The sequence below is a fragment of the Mustela nivalis genome (genome assembly GCF_964662115.1).
Source record: "Mustela nivalis genome assembly, chromosome: 8".
NCBI classification, from domain to species: Eukaryota; Metazoa; Chordata; class Mammalia; order Carnivora; family Mustelidae; genus Mustela; species Mustela nivalis.
In genome coordinates, this window is record NC_139027.1 from 80659457 (window position 1) to 80683512 (window position 24056).

The 24056-nt window shown below is 47.1% G+C and overlaps 1 protein-coding gene across 7 annotated transcripts in view; it reads left to right on the forward strand.

Moving 5' to 3' along the window:
- NPAS2 (neuronal PAS domain protein 2) overlaps window positions 1-19879 on the forward strand; it is a 152989-nt gene extending 133110 nt beyond the window's left edge. For 2 of the 7 annotated variants that reach the window (XM_082747074.1, XM_082747072.1), the window contains exons 14-21: window positions 106-215; window positions 2317-2406; window positions 6068-6214; window positions 11322-11519; window positions 13244-13434; window positions 13738-13830; window positions 16330-16504; window positions 18478-19879. In XM_082747074.1, coding sequence (XP_082603200.1) covers window positions 106-215; window positions 2317-2406; window positions 6068-6214; window positions 11322-11519; window positions 13244-13434; window positions 13738-13830; window positions 16330-16504; window positions 18478-18648 — 1175 coding nt within the window. In that variant the 3' untranslated portion in view covers window positions 18649-19879. The remainder of the gene's footprint in view (window positions 1-105; window positions 216-2316; window positions 2407-6067; window positions 6215-11321; window positions 11520-13243; window positions 13435-13737; window positions 13831-16329; window positions 16505-18477) is intronic. The other 5 variants (XM_082747077.1, XM_082747076.1, XM_082747078.1 and 2 more) reach the window with 4 other exon arrangements.
- The last annotated feature ends 4177 nt before the right edge of the window (window positions 19880-24056 follow it).

The following is a 24056-nucleotide window of genomic DNA, read 5'->3' on the forward strand; positions in this document are numbered from 1 at the left end:
AACCAGGCCCTGTCTCATGTACACCATAGTCATGTTTCCCCTCTTTTGATAAGAAAACTGGTAAGTATGTGTGAGTCAGGAAGGTAACTGGTTGCTTTCTTACAGCTACTCCAAGCAAGCTGATGACAGAGGCCAGCGCCACCGCTTTGCCAAGATCGGCCACACTGCCCCAAGAGCTCCCCGTGCCAGGGCTCAGCCAGGCGGCCTCCATGCCGGTATGTGTGTGACTCGAAACTTCTCGGCCAGGGGTGCCCCAGTGGCTAGATCCCAAGACAGCATGCTACCTCTTCACAAAGAACCAACTATACCTGGACACTGAGAGTGTGGGGTGGTGGGCAGGAGTGGGAAGCTAGGTCATTTAATTAGCAACTAATTGGAAATTATTTTCTTCCAAAATCAACACAGATGTATAATCAAAGAATGCAAAATCCAAATGAGTTTTAAAGATTAAGCTGGAAACCTCAAACAAGGGGTCACACCCCCCAGTCTCTGAGGGTACATGAGACCCTTCCATTGTGGGCCCTGTTTCACCCCAGTGGAAATGTTTGAGATATCTGTGTCAACAAAAATGTACCTCTGCGTATATCAGGCAGGGTCCCTGATCTACGCCAGACCTCTCCAGAAGGTCATGGAATGAGCGGCCTTTTAGTCAGCATGCTGGCTGTGTGCAGAATCACTGATGTACAATTCTATGGTAATCTGTTTCCTCGTAAGGGATCACCTCAGACTTAAGGGTGTAAAGCAAAGTCCTTTCTCACATTCACAGGATTCAAAACTAGCATGGGGGGGGGGGCGGTGTTCTGACTCCTCTCTACCTGGTGTCAGAGGCGCCACCAGCCCAGGCTGGGAAATTCACATTCCAGGTGTATCTGCGCTCACATCTGCTCCCTGGGCTGGGAGACAATCCACCCTGCGCTTACATGGGCCTCCCCCTGCCTTAGAGCTAAGCTTCTCCAGGCATGGCAACTGGGTTCCAAGAAGAAATGTCTGGGGAGGGGGCTTTCCATGAGAGCCAGGCAGAAGCTCCGTGGCTTTCTACAACCTAGCCTTAGAAGCCCCACTGTGTTACCTCTGCCATTGCTCTTGGTCAGAGCAGTCACAGCTCACCCACAGAGATGGACATAGACCTCCACCTCAGGATGGGAGACGTGTCCCAGAATTTCAGGAGCCATATCCAGATCATTGCCAACTACCTCATACCCATCCCTCACTGACATTTTGGGGATGGGAATGAACATACCATCTTCCTACTTGCCCTCTCCATGCACATCCTACTTGGAAAGCTTGGGTGACAAGTTTTATTTTCAAATCAAACATGGCAAAGACCATGAACGTCATTCTTCCAGCACTTGGCTGTCCAATAAAACTACTTTCTGCCACTGATGAGGACACAGTTCTTGTCCCTTCTTACAGTGCTGGAGACGCAATCAGGAGACTCCAAACCAGATTCTGGGTGTCCCTGTGCCTGGGATTTCTCCCTCAGAACCTGGCCTCCCAGTGTTATCTGGGGTGACACTTCTTGTTTGGGCTGCTTTCTGTGGTCCTTAGTGCCTGAGGACAGTTTGAGAATAACTTCAGAAGAATCCTTGGACTTTTCTTTCTAAAACTCTCAGGAGCCAATGAAGGTGAAGTGTTTCATTTATTGTTTCTACACATTGTCTTGCCACCATCCCCCTGCCCTGTCCTGAGTGATCAGGAAACAAAGGCTGTGAGTCCGCTAACTTCTGGGAGTCTCTCGAGCAGATTCCGGACAGAGTGTGGTGAAACAGCACCAGTATTCACTGCCTGGAGAAATGAATGGCTACAGAAATGCAGGGCACTAATGCACGTCCGTCTGTATGAGTGTTGGGCAGAAAGCGTCAGGACCGCACACAAAGCCAACACTGGCTATTAGCACAACCCCATTCGTACAGCTCAGGTGACACGGCTCAGTTTGGGAGAAGAGCAACCAAATCCACCAAGAATGGAGTCTAGAACAGAAGGAACAGAAGCAAGGGGGTTGGGGGTGGAGATGAGCTGCAGAGCTCCGGCACATGGCGATGGCCTCGCAGGGCCCATGGTGGTGGGGAGGCATCACAGACCCCACGGGACTCCTGGACCTTGTCAAGAGCACGCTGTACCCTTCACCAGCTGTATGTCAGCTGGGACTCTGTGTCCTGCAAGGGCAACACCATAACCTACCTTCTAGAAGTGAGCTCGTCATTCTTGGGCAGAGCATCTCCTTCAACCCAAAGAACCCAGCTGACTGAGAGCACCCATGGACCTCTGGAACAGCCCAGAAATGGTGTTTGTTAACAAACGCCCTCTCTTCCCCAGGCTCCCCTGCCAGCCCCGTCGTCCTGTGACCTCACACAGCAGCTCCTGCCCCAGACCATCCTGCAGAGCCCCTCTGCCCCCATGACACAGGTGAGTCTGGGACTCCAGAAAAGGGAAAGCTGGTGGTTGCCCTTCCCCCAAGATGTAACACGTGGTAGCCCCTTGAAGGGGAACGTACGTGCTTGTGCCGAAGTATATGTCCAATCTAAGATCCTGAGATGGGGAATGTTTCTCCCCATGGGCCTGTGGGTCATGCCGAGCTGTGAACTCCATCCTGTACCTGTCCCTCCGGCTGTCATCATTTCCTTAATCTTCGTTCATCTCTCTGCCACTTTTCTCCATTCCTCTTACTTTTTATGACTCCAAATTGGTTATGTTATTTTAGGAAAAGTTGAAATTGGGCCAAATGTCATAGGGAGACAGCAAAATTATAAGAGCTGTGAGTCCAGTACTATAAATATCACATTAGGGTGGTGGTTTTTTTGTTTTGTTTTTTGGTTTTTTTTTTTGGTAAAGGATCATGGTTTTGCTGAGTAATTCCTTCGTTTCAGCAACAGTCAGTGAGTTACTATTTGGGTCGGGAAGTGAGCAAGCGTCGGGGGCCCAGAGGTGCTGGTAACTCAGCCCTTGCTGTTAGTAGTCAGGGTTCAGGGGAGGGCTGGGCATATAAACAGACCTAGGAGAGGGTGTGTGTTTGCAGAACCAGTATGAAAATAGAAAAAAAACCATCCCCCCACCCTAGGAGGTGATGCCTGAGCTGGGCCTGGAAGAATGGGTTGGAGGTTGCCAGCTGGAGGGTCCACAGGGATGAGGGTCATGGGATCTGGGTCTGGGCTTCGGCAGGGAGTTTGGGGACAATATCCACCCTGCTTGAGGCCCGGCAGGGGGCTGAATCAAGCCGCAGTTCTTTTATTCCGTGGCCTGGGAGGGTGGTGGAGCTGATTGTCCTCCACTCCATCTAGGCCAGTGTCTGCTTTCTGTTCCTTTATGGGGTCTTGGTCCCACTCTCTCCCCACAAGGCGGTCCCAGGTAGCGGCGGTTCACCAAACGGCCGCACTCTTGCGGAAGTGTGGACTTCTGTGTCGGTGCACACCTGTCACCACTGATGAAAACTCTTTATGACATAGGTCCCCCTAACAGTGGTCTCAAATGCTTTCCTAGAATAAGAAAGACACCTGCTAGCACGTGCTCCTCTCTAGAGTTAAGCTGGGAGGATGTAAAAACAACTCATCCAGAGTCAACTAATTAAAATCGTCTATATTCATCCTCATTAGGAAAAAAAAATTTCTCTTTAAATTTCCAAGGCACATTTGGTATGAAATTAGTAACTTTTCCCATCCAAAGACACCTAAAATGAGAGGCCCTCTAACTTGCGGGCCTTGCATATGTGAAGGAATGTCTTTGTTTTATAATGCATAATGATGTGATTAAGGTCTTCTTCAAATTCTATTTTTTCATGTATGGAACATTATTTTAATTAACAATAACAGTTCTTGGTCTGTTAGGTATATTAAACTTAACAATAACCACATTCTTTAAGACATTCTTGCATAATGCTGACCTTTCAAGTCAGCTGTTTTCATACCTGCTCTGTGTAAGACAATGGATTCTACCATTTTCTCTCTTCCCATTCACGGATGTTACTGCTCTGCACCCTCTCACAGAAAGGGAAAAAACAAAATCTGAGAAATGGTTATCTGGGTAACTGGTGGTTTTGCTTTCATACTGTTTTTCTAAAATGTCTGTAAGTTAGCGTCAAGGTCTTTTCAAAAAGGCCATGATCAGAAATAGAAAAAGAGACTAATGCTTCGGTGTCCTGGAATGCCTTAAGAAAATCAGGATGATACTAGAAGTATTTAACACTTAGGAAGCACAGTGCCAGCCCCTCCCTGACTGCCCAGCCCCCTCCTGCTTCCCTTTGGAGCCAATTGGGCAACCCAGAGTGTCCTTTCTACTGGATGTGAAAGGCCTAGCCATGAGTGTTTCCTGACTTTGTAGGACCTGCCACGGAAGCTTTTGTGTTGTGTTGTGTTGTGTTCTGTTTTGTTTTTAATTTCATACCTGGTAGAACTCTTTACTTTCTCAAACAAATTCTCTTTCAAAAAACCCAGCTCAGTGTTTTGATCACTTACATTCTGTTGAAGTTTTTGCTGATACAGTCTGGCAGGGCACAGGTATTTTTAAACTCGTGTTGAACAGCAGAACTTTTTATTTTAAATGAAGTCTGAAGCCAGAGATGCTCTGATTGAGATGGAACTAGGAGGCGGGGGAGGTGTTGCTGGCAAAACCTCTTGGCCTCCCCCAGCTCTCTAGGCTCCCGATTCACATTCCAGCCCCTACCACCTTCTAGCTGTGTGATCCCAAGCAAGTCACATGTGTGACATGGGGGTATGATGTGAAGAATTGGTGTCCTGCCTCTGCAAGCGTGGGTCTCTGCAAACTACAGCATCTGCCTTTATTATCCGTACTGGTTCTTTTTATTTATTATTTTGCCACTCCCTAAACTGTGGTCAGCTATTCCATCCTTCAGTGTATCCCAGCTGTACCCTAAGCTCTCCAGGCCTCCTTACTTTTCCACTATGGGAGGTTAAAGGGCAGAGGAAGTGTCTCTGGAGTTGTTTACAAAAGACAAAGGCAAGAAATGGACCAGGGAGATTGCTGGGACAGAGATCAAGGGAATGGACGTTAAAAAAAAAAAAAAAAGGCAGGGAGGAGAAGATTGGGAGAGAGGGAGGGAGGAAGGAAGGGGTGAGCAGAGAAGCCCCAGGCAAGCAAACACAAGAAATAGAAATTACTGAGTCCCCTGGGAAGCCCAGAGCAGGAGTCCCGACCTCACTGGCCATGATCCCACACTCTCCTCGTGTTTCCTGCAAGGAGATGACTTATGTCAAGGTAGACAGGTAGCATGGGGCAGGGATCACCTGTAGAATCTTCCTAAAGCCAACCTCTGTCCCAGGAAAAGGGTAAGAAGTGAAAGAAGGGACAATTTGGCACTCTTGTGCAAAGCACTTATCAGTGTTCCTCCTTTAATAAGGTCGCCCTCTGCCAGTGTTACCCTCAGGACAAATGTCAGGTGATTGTACGCCTTTGCCTCTTTTCCTTAGTTCTTTTGTGCACAGGTTTCTAAGAGGTTCCTAGGAGCAAATAAGCCTGGGGGAAGGGAAGGGTGGGACGGAGGGTGATAAGGCCTCGGTGGCCCCAGCTGGTTATGAGAGCAGACCTACCTGCCTGCGGAGCACACACACCACCCCGCCCAGTGTTGGAGTGAAGTTCATTTGTGAATTGTTACGGAAGAGCCCTGCTTGCCAGGATCAAATTTAGGGTAATGATAGGACCCCGGATTGCCTGTGAACTGGCATCTGCTCTCCTGGGAGCTTTTTGACATTTGTCTCCAAAACCACTTGTCTGTCTAACCAAATTTGGAATATCATTTTGTGAGCGTTGCTTACTTACAAACTCAACGTCCAGATTCTGTGGCCCTCCCAGACTGCCCTGCCATACGTCAGACCTGCAAATTCCGGTGGGCCTTGGAATAGCCCACATGGGGACCCTTGGAATGCCCACCCTTCCCCCAAAGCCCCTGCGTGCTGCTGAGCTCCCCCGCAGTGAGTGGCTCAGTAGGGACACCAGAAGGGGCTGGTAAGGGACCAGAAATGAAAGTGGGCGGGGCTGCTCAGAACAGCAGCAACATCTGTGTGCAGTGCTGAAATCACTCTTTCATCTGGTTGTGTGTTTTGACTCCACCTTCAAGTTCTCAGCACAGTTCAGCATGTTCCAGACCATCAAAGACCAGCTGGAGCAGCGGACACGGATCCTGCAAGCCAACATCCGGTGGCAGCAGGAAGAGCTCCACAAGATCCAGGAGCAGCTCTGCCTGGTGCAGGACTCCAACATCCAGGTGATGCCCCTTCCTGGGCCAGTGTCTGCCATGGCCTCTGTCCTCCCTGCTGCCCTGCAACATACGTACCTATCCTTTGACGGTGGGCAGGACTCCTGCCAAAGTCCATCTGCACTGCCCTGATGAGTCCCGCTTACTAAGCAGATTGAAACCCCCAACACCAAGGACAAGGAACGAATCCCACCTCTTCCATCCCCAACTCCAGGCCAAACTCGAATCTCACATGACTCCACCCCATTTACCCCTTGCTCTGTTGGGCACATAATGTCTATACATCCCCTGCGTTTTCATTCATAAGTGGTAGTTGATCACCCTGCATTGATGCTGGCCTCCCCCGTGGGGTTATAAACCCCCAGCACCTGTGTAACTGCGGGGGTTGCTGGTGGGGAACGTGGACGTGATCATGCTGTTGTCTCTCATCCAAAGCGCTAATGGAGGGAGATGTGGGAAATGATGGGATCTGCACCCTGCCCCGAGGCGGGGGCAGCCGAGGGAGCTGAGGACGGGAGGTCAGCACCAGACCACCCTGTTTGTGCATGCCCATTGTTCTGACATGTTCTGCATGTTCTGAAAACAGCAGCTTTTAACCATGACACCGTGCCCCAGAGTTCCCCTCCTTGAATCCTTTTGAGAGATTGTGTTTTGAAGGAAACCTGTATATACTAGATCTCTTTCAAGGATAAATGATTTTTACCAAGTTTTACCTGGATAAGTGCAAGGCTATTTTTCTTCCCAAGTGCATTCTTTTGACCCAGGCTCTAATTGTAAATGTAATTGTAGCTCACGTTGGGAGTCTGCCTTGAGAGCTCTAAGCATTTGCAACCCCCTCTTAGGAGAGGCAGAAGGAAGCAGGAGAGTGTCTGGGAAAAATGGCTGGAGCCAGGGACCTGCAGCTTCCCCGGGTACAGTCCATTCAGACCCTCCCCAGGGCGACAGGCAGGCTCTGTGCGGGTGCAGTGCCCAGCTGGTGCACGCTGAGATAATGCGTGATGGGGTGGCGTCTGCTGCCCGCCATAGTGCCTCCCGGGGGGGGGGGGGGGTACCCCCAGAGGCGCTGCTGGCCGGCTTTCCGGACACTAGGTGCCCTTGCACACACCCTCCACCCAGGACTCGCTCTTCACTGGAAGGACCGAGCCCAGCAGCACAGGCACAGCCCCGCCTACTGGGCTAGGGGCGGAGCGTCCGGCCACGCCCTCAGCCCAGCAGCTGCCCCGCCTCCTCAGCCGCACCCCAGAATGGACAGGGGAGAGGACCACCGTGTTTACTGGAAAAGAAATGAAGTCATTAAGGTGTCAAAGTCGCTTTTTACTTACTTCTTCCCAGCCGTAATGTTTTCTCACTGATCCAGGGCCTGATTGGCAGAACTTGCCTGACTCCAATTACTTGAATGGAATTTTTACACTAACAGGAAGGGGAAAATTGAGCCAGAAAGTGCTAAAAGCAAGGTAGGCGGATGAACATCCTCCTCAAAGCCCGGGCTTTTCTATTTCCTGCCTTTTCCACATTCAAGCTGAATTCTAAAATAACAGACGACACAAGGTTATCTTTTTCACTCCTTGTTATAAAGAATTCTATTTTATTTTGTAACCAATGCATTTTGTTACCCCTCAAAGTGTATATGCCTACAGAGCACTTGAGTTTTGTAAGGGTTGATGTGGAAATCAAGACCTCCAATGTGTTCCTTCCCTGTTTTCATTCTTGTGACCTTATCTTTGCAGTGGAATTTTCCAAAGAACATGGAAATCCACAAATAGTCCAACCAGAGAACTTTTCTTCAAGCAGTCTTCCTTTTTACAGTTTTACAGGCTTACAGGTGTAAAGAAATACATTCCAAAATGTTTAACCAAGATGTGATATTCATTTAAAAAAAAAGTGGTTAAAGCATAAATAATAAGCAAGTAAAAATTACTCTATCCCTTCCCCCAAAAGGTAGGAGGGGGAAGGAGAAATTAAATAAGAATGGCAAAAAAAAAAAAAAAAAGAATGGCAAAATGTTGATAATTGTTGAAACCTAATGATGATACATGAGGTTTCCTTATACCCCTATTTTGTGTATTTCTAAGATATTCTGTGATATTAAGTACTGGTAAAAGTAAGCAGATTAGAATAATGAGAAACCACAATTAAGCATACGATTGGTTTATTCTTAAAAATTAGAAGCTTTTTTTCTTCTCTGATAACTTTTTCTATTTGAATTAGGGAGCTATTTTTCTCATACTTTCTATAAAGTTGACCCCGGTGCTGTTTAAGACATCATCTTCCTAAGCCATAATATTTTACTTTATTGTGGATAAAACAGAGAGGCACGGATTGTGCACAGCAGCAAACCAGGATTATTTCCCCAAAAATCCTTTACTCAAAGGTCAGTGGACTTTCCCACCTGAGTTTGGTGCCCTGGAACTTTCCTAGAGTCCATGTGTGCATGTGATGCTTGCTGAGTATGATTATAAAGAAAAAAAGAAAAAAAGATTGGGTTATCAGGGAGAGGTCCTTCAAGGTGTTGGTGTTTGTACCTAGATGGAGTCACAAAGGGCACTACTGGGGGGAGAGCTGTTCTGTTGAAAGGCTGGGTCATTCCCGGCAGTCCGAAGGATGCCTCTTGCTCTCTTTTTGAGAGTATGCGCGCCCTCTGCTGGCTACTTGAAGAAATGCCCGGACGGGCACTTGCTGCAAAGGCAAACCTGTTCCTTGATTAGTTCTTTCAATCATCCATCTTCCCATCCTTTCTTCCATCCATCCGTCCATCTATTCACTCATCACTCCTTCCTTCCATCTGTTCACCCGTTCATCCATCCATTCATCTTTCCATCTTTCCATCCATCCTTCCTGCCACCCATTCTTCCTTCCATCCCTTAATCCATCCCTCCATCCGGCAGACACCCATTATGTATCCAGCACTTGGCTAGGCACTGTGGGAATACAGAGATACACAGGACAAGTAGAGGGTGCCTTCTGCCCTCAGAAGACACACATCAACGAGACAGAGCAGCAGACCCAGCAGTCTCTGACATAAGCAGAAACAGTTTGCCCTTCTCTGAGCAAAAGCCTCACTTATTTGTTTATTCATTCATTTATGCATTCCATTCATTCATTTCTTAGATAGTTTTTATATGCCCAAAGAGGCAAGAGAACAAAGATCTCCTTTTTTTCATTTTTTAAGGATTTTTTATTTATTTACTTGTCAGAGAGAGAGAGCACGAGGAGTGGGAGCAGCAGGCAGAGGGAGAAGCAGGCTCCCCACTGAGCAAGGATCCCAATGCAGGACTCGATCCCAGGACCCTGGGATCATGACCTGAGCTGAAGGCAGATGCCTAATGGAGGCAGCACCCAGACATCTCTCTTTTTTTCATTTTAAATATTATTGTTGCTATCTAACATTGATTGAGCCCTGACTATGTCTCAGCATAAATCTTACTTAATCCTTTATGGGCTGTGTGCTCTTGATGTCACTGTTTTATGAACGAGGAAACTAAAGCTTTGAAAAGTCATGAATAGTGCCCCGGTCATACCATAGTAGACAATGGGGGCTGGAATCTGAACTAACATATATGATTGAAGCCACATTATACTGCCTGTCATAAAGTTTGCATTGACTCGAAATCTGATCAGAAGGTAATTTGTTCCCTACCAGAAAAATGTATGTTATGTAGTTTATTGGGTTTTTGCCAAAGTGATGAAGTGTAGGTCACCATATGTGCTATAGATAAGCCATATTATAATAGGGAGCTGGGAACACAAAAGTATTAATCCCCAAACGGAATCTAAGATGATGGATACCCAGAAAATTCTTCTTAACGTCTAAAGTGACAAAGAGCTCTCATTCAAAACTGCTCGGTGGGGGGGGGGGGGGCGCGGGGGAGGGATGTGGCTGGACAGTAGGGAGATGGGACTTGGTCCAATTCAGCCAACCACCCACCCTGGGCGTCTGGGATCCCTGAGCTGGGATTAAAACCCCAGAGGCTGGAAAGAAGAGAGCCTCCCTTCTGAACTCTAAGCTCCAGACCTAAAGGGAGGGGGCGTATTGCTTGTCAAGAATCCAATATGTTAGATAATGTCAGTTTTCAGCCAGCTCCTTAAGAGCTGGCTACAGGTTTCAGGTTTAAATTATGACTGAAAGTATTAAAGTTGCTCTTCTTAGACTTTTAGAATCAATTTACAGATTACATTTGATTTACAAATCTAATTTGATCTAAAAATAACAGTGCTTTTACTTGTTTTTATTTATGTTCAGTTAGTTTATAGATTGAACAAACTGTAAATAATCAACATATCCACAAAAGCCATTAATCTACAAGTTTAGTATATCTAAAGCCTTCAAACTTTCCTGGGCCTAATAAGGCCTTCTAAAGCATGCAAACTTTAGAAGTGAAATCTTTCAAAGCACTCAGTTCTTGTAAATCAAGTACATCAGACTTACAAATGAGGCAGATCGAGGTTCTCACAAACACCCAAACATTCTACAAACTTGATCAAATTCCCTTAACCCTTTCAAATTAAGATGGCCAGGCTAACTTATCATATTGGCCTTCCTGGAAATGCAGTTACCTTGTTAATGGCAGCAGATCCACCATCTCAGCTGGGAGCACTGGGCTGAAGGTACCAACCACAGGGTGGGTATACACCCTGGTCTGTGGCCTGGTCCTGCTTCCAGGATGGTGCAGCCCGTGGCACAGGTTAGTCCACCCTCTCCCACCAACCGTTCCATTCTTGGGGTATTTCTCTCTCCTCCTAAGGAACCAAAAGGCCAGCCCAGACACTGTACAAGTACATCAAGTCATTTATAAGCCATCTGGATCTAAGCATCTTTCATCCTGTTAGACCCCCATTGCTAGACCATAAGTTTCTCAAAGAGTCAGTGTCCTTCCAACCCCCTGCTCCATCTTCAGGGCCCTCGTGCTGTGCCCGCAGCATTATAGCCTCCCGATGCCCCCATGTGGAGTGAATGAATTCTTCCCCGGCAGGTCAGAGAGATCAAGAAAGCTGACCTCTTGCCGTGGATGGGAAATACGAAGAAGGTACAGACAGTACCTTGGTTTGTGAAGGCAAAGCTCCGAAGGTGAAGACCCCTGTGATCCCAACCTTAAAGGCCCTCCTTTTCTGCTTGCAGATGTTTCTACAGCAGCCAGCTGTATCCCTGAGCTTCAGCAGTGCCCCGAGGCCTGAGGCTCAGCAGCAAGTCCAGCAGAGGTCGGCCCCAAGCTCCCAGGCCCAGCTTGTGACCAGCCCTCAACTTCCCGGGCAGATCGCTTCTGCCCAGGTGGCGAACCAGCACCTGCTCAGAGAATCCAGTGTGATATCGACCCAAGTAAGTGTGCTCAATTCTGGCCCCCAAAGCAGACCAGGGCATGCAAGAGTTCTGCAGTCTCCCTTACCTGGAAACCTATTGAGCCGTTCCTCTTCTGTGACCAGGGCTAGATGATGGTGGTGCAGGGATTTCCTTTCCTTATTCTAAGACACTCTGAAGCCCCAAGTTGTACTAGTTTCCTCCTGTGTTTTATTAATATATTAAAATACCTCAAAGGTATCCTGCAGCTGAAACTTTAGCTTTGATCCTTACCGGGGTGAGAGGGAGATCTAGGCACCCAGACACACTGACAGCCATGTAGCCCCGCCTGTGTGTCCTGTGTCCTCATCATCTGCTCTTGGTTTTAGCCACGTTCAGTGTGAGAACACAGGCTATCCACTTCCATTTGTTGTCCCTTTCCCCGGGGCCAGCATGCCCTTCCCTGTACCTCAGATTCCCCACCAGGCCCTTCCCTCACAGCCATTACCACCTACTACAAGCCACCGGTGACCTTGCAAGCTGACAGTCACCCGTCAATCAATGGCACTTGAATTGAATACAATTAAGAAGTCCTAAGCCCCTGCTTCTGGAAGATCAAAGATCGGAAGGCAAGATATAGCCTCTCCTCAAGCCTCATATTGGCATCCATCACCATGGGTCCAGCAAACATCTGCTCTGAGCACCTCTCATTCACCATCCCCCAGGGGAACAGATGGGAATAAGACTGGCCTTGACTCCTCAGGGAATGTAAACAGATCATGTACAATAAAAAGTGGGAAAGTACACATTTAAGAGTTTGGCCCATCTTCACCCAGACTTAAGGGCTTTCCTTTAAAATGCAGCCTTTGGATTCTAAAGGTCAAGAGAAAATGAGAATAGCCGAGAAGAATCTAGAAAAGAAAAAAAAAAACCCACAAAACTGAGGAAGGACCTACACTAACATTGAAAGATTTCATGGAAGGTCAGAGGGTTAAAACACTGTGGTGCCATCATATGAATGGACAGTCAGTCAAACAGGGCAAAACCTAAAGAGCACAAGCAAATCCAAGCCCAATCCCTCATTCATTTATGATTTCACTCAACAAGTATTTGTCAAGTACTCATCATGTAATAGGCACTAAGTTCTAAGCCCTGAGGGACAAGCAGTAAACAAAAGGAAAAAGAAAAAAAGCCTCTCTGATCCAAGTCAGGGGAGAGACAAAGATCCCAACCTGTCAAGTCATGATGTGGGACCACTGGTGAAGGTGGAATGGTGGACTGGAGTTTTAACTAGGTGGCCTTCTCTAAGAGAAGATTGTATTTGAGCAAAGACCTGAAAGGATGAGAGAATGAGCCATACTGGTATTAAGGAGAAGAGCGTGGAGTGATCAGCCAGTGCAAAGGCCCTGAGGCAGGAGTGATCCTGATGAGTTGGAGGGAAACAGCAAGGAGGTCCTTGCTAAAGTGGAATTGATGAATCAGAAGGTAGTTTGGTTCATGCACATTTTCCTGGCCTGCAGAGAGCCTGACACTGTGGTAGGTCCAAGGGAATCAAGGAATCCTTGAGGTGCTTAGAAGCCAACAGGGACAGTCACAAGATCAAAATAGTTAAAAAAACAAAACAAAACAAAAAAACTCGTGGGTCCTAAGTTAGAAGAAGGGCCAAGGTGGATAGAAGAGAGGGGTTCTGGGAAGGAGGGTTCCTGGAGCAATAACTCCAGAGCTGAGTCTGAATTTTACCTTTCTGATTAACATGATGGCTCCAGGGTCCAAGGCCAATGCGAAGCTCGCAGATGATGCAAGGAAGCGGCCACTCGGTGAACAGCTTGACGTCCCAGTTCAGCAGCGCCGCGGCGGTGCTCCCGCCAGCTCTGAGCCTGACCACACTCGCTTCTGCCTCCCAGGATGGCAGCCAGTGCCAACCCAGCCCAGACTTCAGCCATGACCGGCAGCTCAGGTACAGAGACTGCCCTTGTTTGAAAGACAGCTGAGGTGCAGGCTTTCCAGTGACCCTGTCAGCCTCCCTGCTGCTGTGGATGGAGGCAGAGTTCAGGTGATTCTGGCTAACAGAGTGGCTAGAGAGGCCCGGGGGCTCGGATGGCTGCACTCATCGCCCTCTGAGAGCAGAGCGGGCACCGTGGGGATCATGGGCAGCCAGAATGGGCCCAGCTGGGCTGGGCAGGTGCTGCCCTCAGCCAGCGGGTCCACAGTGGGGGTGCTGATTCAAGTTTCCCATTTATCTCCCCCCCTCTGCTCCAAGGCTATTGCTGAGCCAGCCCATCCAGCCCATGATGCCTGGGTCCTGCGATGCGAGGCAGCCCTCAGAGGTCAGCAGGACTGGACGGCAAGTCAAGTAGGTGGCCCCGGGTGGAGGGAGGAGGCAGAGAGCTGCGCTGAGCGCTCTCGGGCTGGCAGGGTTCTCATCGGCCTGGACCAGCAGCGCTCCTCGTGCGTGTCACACCAAAGGCAAGGTCAATGTGTGCCTACCCCCTTTGCAGGGGCACCCCTTTAGCTTTTCTTCCATTTCCCACTAAAAAAGGTACATGTAGCCTGATCCCCCTCCCCAGGGCCCTCCTATGGCTTCCTCTGACACACAGACGCTGGCAGATTCCACAGGTGTACTAGGAGCCCTCGTGCCGAGCCACGGGACCATGAAACCCTGCCAGTGTGGGTCCTCCTTTCCTCTCAGACAAGCAACCTTCTCCTTTCCCCAGACTCCTCACCACTGGCAGCCCCAACGTCCAGGAGTGGCTTGGCTCCCCTGTTGCATTAATTACTCAGGACAAAGGGTAATGGAGATAGAGGACTGAATGCACGAAAAGTGACTGGGAAGTAGTTCCTAGCTCTTTGACATGAGGCAGAAGTACAACAATGTCACAGGCATCTTTCCTGTCTAAACATTGGTTGAGTGTCTGTCAGCAGTTCGCTGGGACAGTTCTAGCTAGTTCCCCCACCCCATTCCCTGGGATGCACGCTTCCCGCTGGGAAGCCCTTCCTCCTGCCTCCTCCCTCAGCAGCAAGAACAGTAGCAGTGCATGGTTACTGAACAGTTCTGAGGGCAGGGGTCTGTACCTACAGAATTTCATTTTACCCCAATAAAAACCCCTCAGGGGGGTCACATGGGGAATGCGCACTTCGGGGAGCCATCTTTAAATTCTCCAATGGTGCTTTCAGTTAGACAAAACAAAGACTTTTGTTATATCGCTCTCCAGGGATGCTTAAAATGCAGTGAACAAGGGGAAAATGGGATTTCTTTCCTCTGGAACTCTCCAGTGTTTGGTCAACCCAATTTCTACCTTCCCTGTCTCCTCTACCGTCTCTTCTAGACATGACCCAATGCCCCATCTTGTTACAAATGACAGAGACATGACATTTCCAAAAATATAATGCAAAATGGACTTCTCTGTGGAGTCTTTAAACACCTGTTCCTATTCTCTGCTCCTCCGGAGCTTTCCTAACTAGCCTTCCTCTGCCTCTTGTTCATGGCCCATGATCATCAACACCTTTTTTCTTTTGTAATTTTTTTTAACTGTTGTAGAATATATATGCAACAAAAATGTTACTGTTTTAAGTCTCTTTAAGCATACCTTTCAGTGACATCCACCATCACCACCGCCCGTCTCCAGAACTTCTTGATCTTCCCAAACTGAAACTCTAACCCACATTACACACTAACTCCCCGTTCCCTCTACTCTCCAGTCCCACAATCTGCTCTCTTTTATGAACCTGACTCCTCTAGGAATCTCATCTAAGGGGAGTCACACAAGACTTTCCTTTTGTAACTGGCTTACTTCACTCAGTATGATGCCTTTAAGGTTCATCCATGCTCTAGCATGAATCAGTATTTACTTCCTTTTTAAAAGACTGGATAATATTACATTATATGTACATGCCATATTTTGCTTATCTGTTCATCTGTCAGTTGATACTTGGGCTGCTTCTACTTTTTGCTTATTGAAAATAATGTTGCTACAAACAAAGATTTACAAATGTTTGCTTGAGTCCCTGCTTTCATCTTCACTGGGGTATATACCCAAAAGTGGAAATGGCCAGATCATATGATGATTCTAGACTTAATTTGCTGAGGAACTGCCATTCTGTTTTCCATAATAGCATTTTACATTTCTTTTTTAAATTTTTATTTATTTAGTTATTTTTTAGAGAAAGAAGTGAGGGGGGAGGGACTTGGGGAGAGAGCAAGAGAATCTTAAGCAGGCTCCACACTCAGCGTGGAGCCCGACTCAGGGCTTGATCTCACAACCCTGAGATCATGACCTGAGCTGTAATCAACAGTCAGACACTTAACTGACTGAGGTGTCCCCCATTTCCCACTCCTATTAGTGCACAAGTTCCAATTTCTCCACATCGTCACCAATGCTATTTTGGTTTGTTTTTTGTTTTTTGTTTTTTGTTTTTTCATAATAGCCATTGTAATGGCTATGAAGCGGTATCTCATTTTGATTTTGATTTGTATTTCTCTATTGTCTAAGGATGTTAAGCATCTTTTTTTGTGCTTATTAGCCATTTGTGTCTTTTTTTGAGAGAAATGTCTGTTCAAACCCTTTGCCCATTTTTGCAGTCGGGCTGTTTTTTTGTTGTTGTTGTCGTTGAGTTGTAGGAATTTTTTTTTAAATATTCTGGATAGCAATCCCTTGTTAGATATATGACTCACCAATACTTTTTCATAGGTGGCCTTCTCAATCCAGGAATAGTGTCATTTGACGCACCAAAGTTTTTGATTTTTACAAAGCCCAGTCTATCTGTGTGCCCTTTTGTTGCCTGTGCTGTTGGTGCCACATCAACACCTCTTTCTTAAAAGTCTGTTTTCTCCTTCCCACATGTGACCAAACAGGTATCCACAGAGCCAGGCCGTGTTTCCAAATGCAGACATGCACACCACCAGCAACAGCGCCTCGCCCCCCGTCCTGCTGATGGGACAGGCGGTGCCCCAGCCCAGCTTCCCCGCCTCCAGGCAGTCGCCCCTGCAGCCCGCACAGGCCCAGCAGCAGCCACAGCACTTCCTGCAGGTGGGGGCCGCCACACACATGCGCCCGGGCACAGGGTACAGCTCCACAGCCCCGGCCTGACAGGCCTTTCCCTCCCTGGCTTTCAGGATGGTTCTAGTCCTCAGTTCCAGAACAAGCCCCAGATAGATTTGCGTTTGAGGCTTTATAATTTATGAAGTTTATAAAACTTAAAGTTTATAAAGTGTTTGTATATTTAGTAGGAGAAATTTAGACTCGGTTATTATGCCTCATACATTATGTGCTTAAAATATCCATCCTTAATGCTATTCCATCTGACAAACACTATTTACAAAATTTGTACATGTTTTGTGGGTAGTTTGGAATATGGGAGAGAGTGGGGCAAATTTGAATCAGTAAGATGACTAATGCCTGCAAAAAAAAAAAAAAATCCATCTTTAAGAAGTAATTGTTATTATGGTATCCCTATTTTTGAGAGCAAAAGTCAGACACCAATTACTATGTTTGTCAGACTCATTAGTGTGTTTACACACACGGTCTTATATAAATACAAATTATATCATGTTTAGTTAAAGATTCATCCAACTTGCTTGACAAATACAATAATGCGGCATGAAATTGGGGCTTTCCAGGAAAATGTGGGGCACTTTCACATATGGTCGCTGCTTACTTTAAGCAAGTGCCAAACACACTGGAAGGTGGGAGCATGAAAGCCAGTGGTTGATGTTCAGAGGGGACCAGAAATGTCTGCTGGGGCTCTGGCTTTCCCTCCAACATATGCCCAGAATGCTCCTTCCTGCCCAGCCCTGCCTCTGTCCTTTGCACATACTCCTGGGCCTCCAGCCCCCACCACAGGGCAGAGCAAGGCTTTCCCTTTGCTCTGCTTCCCTGCTTAGACACCTTCAAAGCCACAGGAGAGTGTTGTGACTGAGACATTTCAAGGACAGGTGAGATAAAGATAAAGAGAGTCCTTCTGGAAGGTCTCAAATGCAATTTAATTCCAAAGATGCTAACCCACCTGTGATGTATTTTCCAAGTTCCCTGGCTTCAAGCATAGGGGAAGTTAACTCAAGACTTTAGCTTTATGTATCTTGTCATTTTGTGGGACCCAAGTGATTTCAGATGGGCACAGGTGAAGAAGGCAGGGATGGTCTGGGCTGAGTTAGAGGCCTCCCATGTCTTTCTGCAGTCCTGGCAGCAAACATGTTGATGGGAATCTGTTCCTCCAAGACATGGGGCTAAGAAGACACAGAGCATTTGGGCCTTCTCGCTGGTCTCCAGGACCTTGTGCTACAATGTGGGGAGAAGGAATGTCCTAGAAAGCAGCCAGGCTTTGTTTGTGCCAGTAAGAGCACTGTGGCTGGAGGCCTTCATGGAGGAAGTCCCCAGGGCATCTGCTGCAGAGCCAAAGTGTGGGTGAAGTGAATGGAGAGGAAGGGACAGTGTTGCAATAAGAGAGACAGCCTGAGCCGAAGTGGAGGGGCAGGTGTGCCTGGGGTGCATTGGGTGGTTTGGACGGGGGAGATTTCATGGATGGGAAGAGTATGGGATGGGACTGATGGTTCCAAAGTTAGGGTTTGACCAGTTGAAGTTTCTGGGCTTCAAATTAGGATGTTCCCCCATTGATGCTGGAAAATGGCAGTATTGGGGAGCAGTCACTGAATCAGGGACCATGGTGAAAAGTATACAGACTGCATGCGTGTTTGGTTTCTGCCCTGTCAATGATCTGCATATGGTCTCAGGTCCCAACATCCTAAAATACACAGGCCACGTGTAGATCATGTGCACTTGTTCAGGAAACCACACCCCAAAGCCTGCTTCCTGGCCCACTGGGACCCAAAGTGGCGGCAGAGAACTTAACTTAGAATTCACACCCACCTGTCAGAGCCTCAGGCTCCTTTCTTCCCCACCCACCCAACCCCCAAGGTACTGCCACGATTAGACACCAACCCCCCACCCCCTGCCCTGGCCACCCACAGAGGTGAGTCCTCTAGCTCTTTGTCCTTTCTTTCCAGGTGCAGGCACCAACCTCTCTGCACAGTGAGCAACAGGACTCGCTACTTCTCTCCACCTACTCGCAACAGCCAGGGACCCTGGGCTACCCCCCACCGCCCCAGTCCTCACGCCCTCCCCGAAGGGTCAGCAGCCTCTCTGAGTCCTCGGGCCTCCAGCAGCCACCCCGGTAGAGCCCTGGCTTGTCCATCGGGTCACAATCAGCTTTAACCAATGGACGGACCATGGGGGTGGCCACAAGAATTGGGGAGAGGAGTTGAAACCCTTGGCTTTTGTGCACACTGCATACATTTCAGAACTCCTGGATGGTAACCATCTCCAGAGCACGGTGGCTGGCACATGGAAAATGATCAGAATACTGGCCATGTTTCCCTAGCCTCTGTGTTTCTCGGGCACGCTCTACAGCCATACTCGGATGGGAAACGAGTGCCCCCACGTAAGTGTTGTTACTCAGTTCACCTAGCAGATGGCACGGCTGGGCGCATCCTCCCTGAGAGCACGCTGGTCCCTCTAGCTGGCAGTGGTGCGTCCACACTTGCTAGCTGGCCTTTACTCTCTTCATCCTCTTTCCTTTGCATTCCAGAAGCACTGGGTCAGAGATCTGTTGAAGAGAGAGAATAAAGAGATTATTTTTCATTATTTTTAAATGGTGGCTTTTGTTTTAATTTGCACAGCTGCACAGAGGAGATAACTTAGGCACTTTCAGGTATTAAAAATAAGTAGGTCTCGCGACTTCACTTGGAGACCACAGGATCAAAAACAGCCCACCAATCAGATGGCAGAGCCGGTGGTTCTTAACCGGACCACAGACCCATGCCCTCTGGCCTGGAACCCAATGGAAGGAGGCTCTTTCTGGTGATTATTGTCTCCCCTGAATATAACACTGGACTGTTCCTGTTTACTTCCTTGATTGCAACTACAAAGGCGGACTCAAAGCAAAGCACAATCACGCAGCTGATATTCCAGAATCCTATTGGGACCTCCGAGACAGAATTGGAGGAAGAGGTTTCCCGGGCCAGGCAGGCCCATGGAGCTCCGGGTCCCCGAGGAAACCCCAGCACGCGCCGGCCCCTTGAGTCAGAATGCTGCACCTTTCTACAGATCTTTCATGAGAAGATCGAGGATTGGATTCTCCTTTTCAAAATGCACTTTGCTTTTTTTGTATGTTTTGTTATGTTGAGATGTTTCTAAAGAAAAGATTTTATGTAATTAAAAGAAAAGTGTAGTGAATTGTACAGCTGTTGTAATAATGACCTATTTCTATATAAAATAAAATTGTATGAATTATGTGTAAATTATTTTGTATCTGAGACACCAGTTCCTTTCCCGGATCTAAAAGTATAAAGGTTTTCTTGTGTTTTTCTGTGAGTGGCCATTTTGTAATAAATTAACAAATTTGTACAATTTCCTCTGGAGGCAGTTTCTGTCCCTTGTTATCTATGCATGCATACATCTTTTCTTCATTTAAGAAAATTTTTTTTTTATTTCCGGATGTTCCCAAGGATAATCCAAGGTAGAGAAAAGGTGAAAGCGAGCAATGAATGAATCAGGTAATGGCATTAGGTTTTTTGAGAGCAACAGGTGCACAAGCCCTTCAGGTCTTGACCTTCACAATTGAAGGTCATGCCAGGAAAAAAATACCAGTTGTTCACTGTGAAGATGACAACACAACAAACAGAAACAGCAAAGGCTCCTGGAAACATCTCGGGCTTCCAGACATAGGGAGTCCATGGTGATGCCAGAGACATTCTGCATCAAGGCAGTCCCAGCCCCTAATGAGCTTCACCCAGGCTGGAGTTCAAGGACTTCCCCCACCAGCACTTAGATATCAGGGATGCACATTCCAGTTCGCGGGTCTGTGTATGAGAGGTGTGTACACACATCGCGTTGACGCAGGAAGAGACAACAGCAGCCTCTGGGAGGCTTCTGCCAACTGCAGACATTCCCTGCCCTTCTCCATGGGGCTTCATCCCTGAGATGGTGATGCTCAGCACAAGCGTTGCCGCAAATGCTGGTCCAAGAGAAGAAGGTTCCTTTCCTTGCTCCATCGCTAGAGCTCTGTGCATCTACCTGCTTCCCCATGAGATAGTGGGAGTGCTCTGTCCTATGACAAGGAGCAGTTTTGGATGGCACGAGAGGCTATACATAGAAAAGGAGTTTTATTGTTCATAGAATTGTATTCCTGAAAAAAAGTAAGTGTAAATGTTTTGCATGCATTCGGATCATTTATTCTTTAAAGGAACCAGAAATGAACCCTCTTTTTATTTATTTATTTACTTCTTTATTTAAGAGAGGGATAGAGAGGGAGGGGGTGCCGAGGGAAAGGGAGAAAGAGAATCCCAAGCAGGTTCCACACCCAGCACAGAGCCCGACATGGGATTTGCTCCCACACAACCCTGAGATCATGACCTGAGCTGAAATCAAGAGTTGGACGCTTAACCGACTGAGCCACGCAGGCATCCCCATGAACCCTCTTTTTAAAACAAAAAGTCTGGGGATGCCTGGCTGGCTCTGTCAGTGGAGCATGTGACTCTTGATCTTTGGGTCATGAGTGCGCACCCCACATTGGGTGTGGAACCTATTTAAAATGAAATTAAAAATAAATACATAAAAATGTAAAGGCTGCTTTTAGGCAGTCTTGAGCAATGGAATGTAGAAAGGGCCCACAGCAACCCCCTCACTGAATACAGACAGGCCCATCAGGTGACCCACCTCAAAATATCCAAAGGCCCTAACTAACCGGTGGGCTACTTACCAAAAAGGGAAAATTCCAAATATCACCATACCTCCTCACCATCCCTCTTTAAAAACAGCCCCCTCCCACTACCTCATTGCAGACAGCCTCTCCTTTGCTGTTCTGCCCACTGCTCTCTTGCCCTGTATTCAGTAAACTTCTGTCTTCTTTGTTCTGTCTTGGGTGAAGCCTTTCAGGGCCCACACCACGGGCTTCCACACAATCATGGCCCCACATCTGGGGGCTCCCATCCGTTCAGGAGATTTACCATATTTAGACACCACAAAAAAAAAAAAAAAAAAAAAAGTCTGTGTGAAACTAGTACTATTTTGGAATTGAACTGTTCTGTAAATTCAAAGGTTTATAAATCTGATCTTTCTGTATTTGAATTTTAATTGGCTGTCAGAATTCTTCTAAGCAAAGTAAGATTTTTTAAAAAGATTTTATTTATTTATTTGACAGAGATCACAAGCAGGCAGAGAGGCAGGCAGAGAGAGAGAGAGAGGGGGAAGCAGGCTCCCTGCTGAGAGGCCTATGCAGGGGTGGGAAGCTCCATCCCAAGACCCTGAGATCACCACCCAAGCAGAAGGCAGTGGCTTTGACCCACTAAGCCACCCAGGCGCCCCCAAAGTAAGATTTTTAATGGGAGCAGCATATTTATTGTTCTAGGATTTTCTAGCTGGAAGTCATTGAAAGAGGGTGGAGTATAGCATGCTACTAATTTAATTCAGCTTTGCTTAAATCTTACACATATTCAGCATCTGGATAAACTCAGAAAACTCTTTATTGTTTAAACTCGCATAACATCAGACGAAATTTAATCCCCAAGCATTTGATTCATTTAATTTTGCTCATTAAAAAGTTGTTTTGCAACCCTGTCTTGTTTCCAGAAAAACCATGACCTTCTCTTTGGAAAACTGCAAAGTCTTGGCTCATGAGGAGGGGTTGAAACGCGAACTCTGGAATACACAAGTTTTGGAATACTGCTACTGGACACATCTCCTTTTAGTGCCTCCCTTCTGCATCACCACACCCCTTCCATCTTAAAAATCTTCCAGTGGCTCTGCTGAGGAAGTCCAACTGGACCATTAAGCTAAGCCCCAAATCTTTCCAAAGACCTTCCAGCATTTAAGGCTTGTTGCTCCCTTGAGACCGGGGTCTTCTGCCTTGCTGCCCCCATGGGGTAGCATTCAGATCCTGTCTCATTTTAACAATTCCCTGGTAACCAGGCAAGAAGCCCAGCTAACAAATACTGGAGACTTGCAAAAGACACCAAGTTCATATTATAGGTTTTGGTCTGTGAGAGGCCAGCAGTTGGACTGGCCTGAACCGTGAGGCTAGACTGAAACAAGTCTGGTGGTTATCAGCCCTTCAAACCAAATGGCTTTTATTATTTAATTTATTCACTTAATATTTATTATTATTATTATTATTTTATTTACTTAAAGCAGAAGTTGAGAGCTGAAAGGGAGATTTTGTCAATTTCCAGTAGAGGGGTCTATTTGCTTGAAATTTAACAACTTTCAAGATATAAGAAGATCCTTAAGTGTTTCCGAGAAAATAAAACATATCACAAAGGATGACACATGACGTCTCAACAACCACACTGAAAGAAGACAATGGAGAATGCCTTCAAAACACAGGGAAGAAATTATTTTCAACCTGAAATTCCATACAAGTGAAAGTATTAACGAATTTAAGGGTTGAATGAAAACTTTCAGCTATGTGAGGGCTCAAAAACTTTAGCTCTCATCCTTCCCTGTGTTAAGCCACTAAATGGTGCACTCCTCTGAAGTAAGGGAGTTCATCAAGAATAAAGAAGGCATGGGTCCAAGTGACTGTCTTAGAATCCCCACATTGGTGACATCGTTATTAGGTCTCTCAGACGCTCCAGAACAATCCCTCTCAGCACCTCCTTAGATCTCCCTGTCATCTCTCAGATACCTAAGCTACTTGTACAACATGACTGCTTCATGCTTCCCTGGGTCTCCTGCCTTTTGTTCCCCTCCCTCAGCATGGCTTTATGCCCCAGGAGACAGTATAGGTGGCAAGCATCCCAAACCCATACTCTTCACTCTGTCCTCATTTGACTCCTTCTCACTCCCAATTGTTCCAGGAGTGAAACTTACTGATATCACTGATTCTCTCCTGTCTGGAGAATCTAGTGGGTCCATCTCAATATTTGCCTTACTTGAACTCTGTAGCATGTAGAACCTGTTAATCACTCTGGCTTCCTTCTGCCTTAGAATATTTCCAAATAAAGCTTTTCCTTCTGCTCTAATGACAGGTTACTAATATTTTCATCCTCTGCTCCCACACCGCTTACATGTAGAGTCTTCTCAACACTGGTCTTCTCTCTCCAAATCCTCTATTAACTATAAAATCAGGTTGCTTCTTTCTAATCCTGCTGCAACTGCCTTAATTCAGATCCTCCTTATTTGTCTCTAGTATGTGGTTTCTTTCTACAAGTTTCCTTGCTACTATCCTGCCCCTCTGCTCCTAATCTATTCTTCAGTGTTACTGAATTGACTTTAAAACAAATTTGATCGTGGCAGTGCCCTCCTGACAATTTCAGTGATTCATTTTACCTGTAATACTCAAACTCCCGAGTAAGGCCCCACACTATCTCACCTCCCGGCCTAGAGTCTAGGAAGCCGTAGTGCTTCAGAACATTCACCTGCCTTGCTCCACCACTTCTCTGCCTGGCTACCTCCTGCCCATCCTTCCAGCGCAGCACAAACCTCCCTGCTTTCTGCACCCCGACCCACCCCTGCATCGGGCGGGACATGACCCTCGGGTGGCTCCACGGTCCGGGACAGTAAGCACTCGCGTTCAGCAGCACCCCTC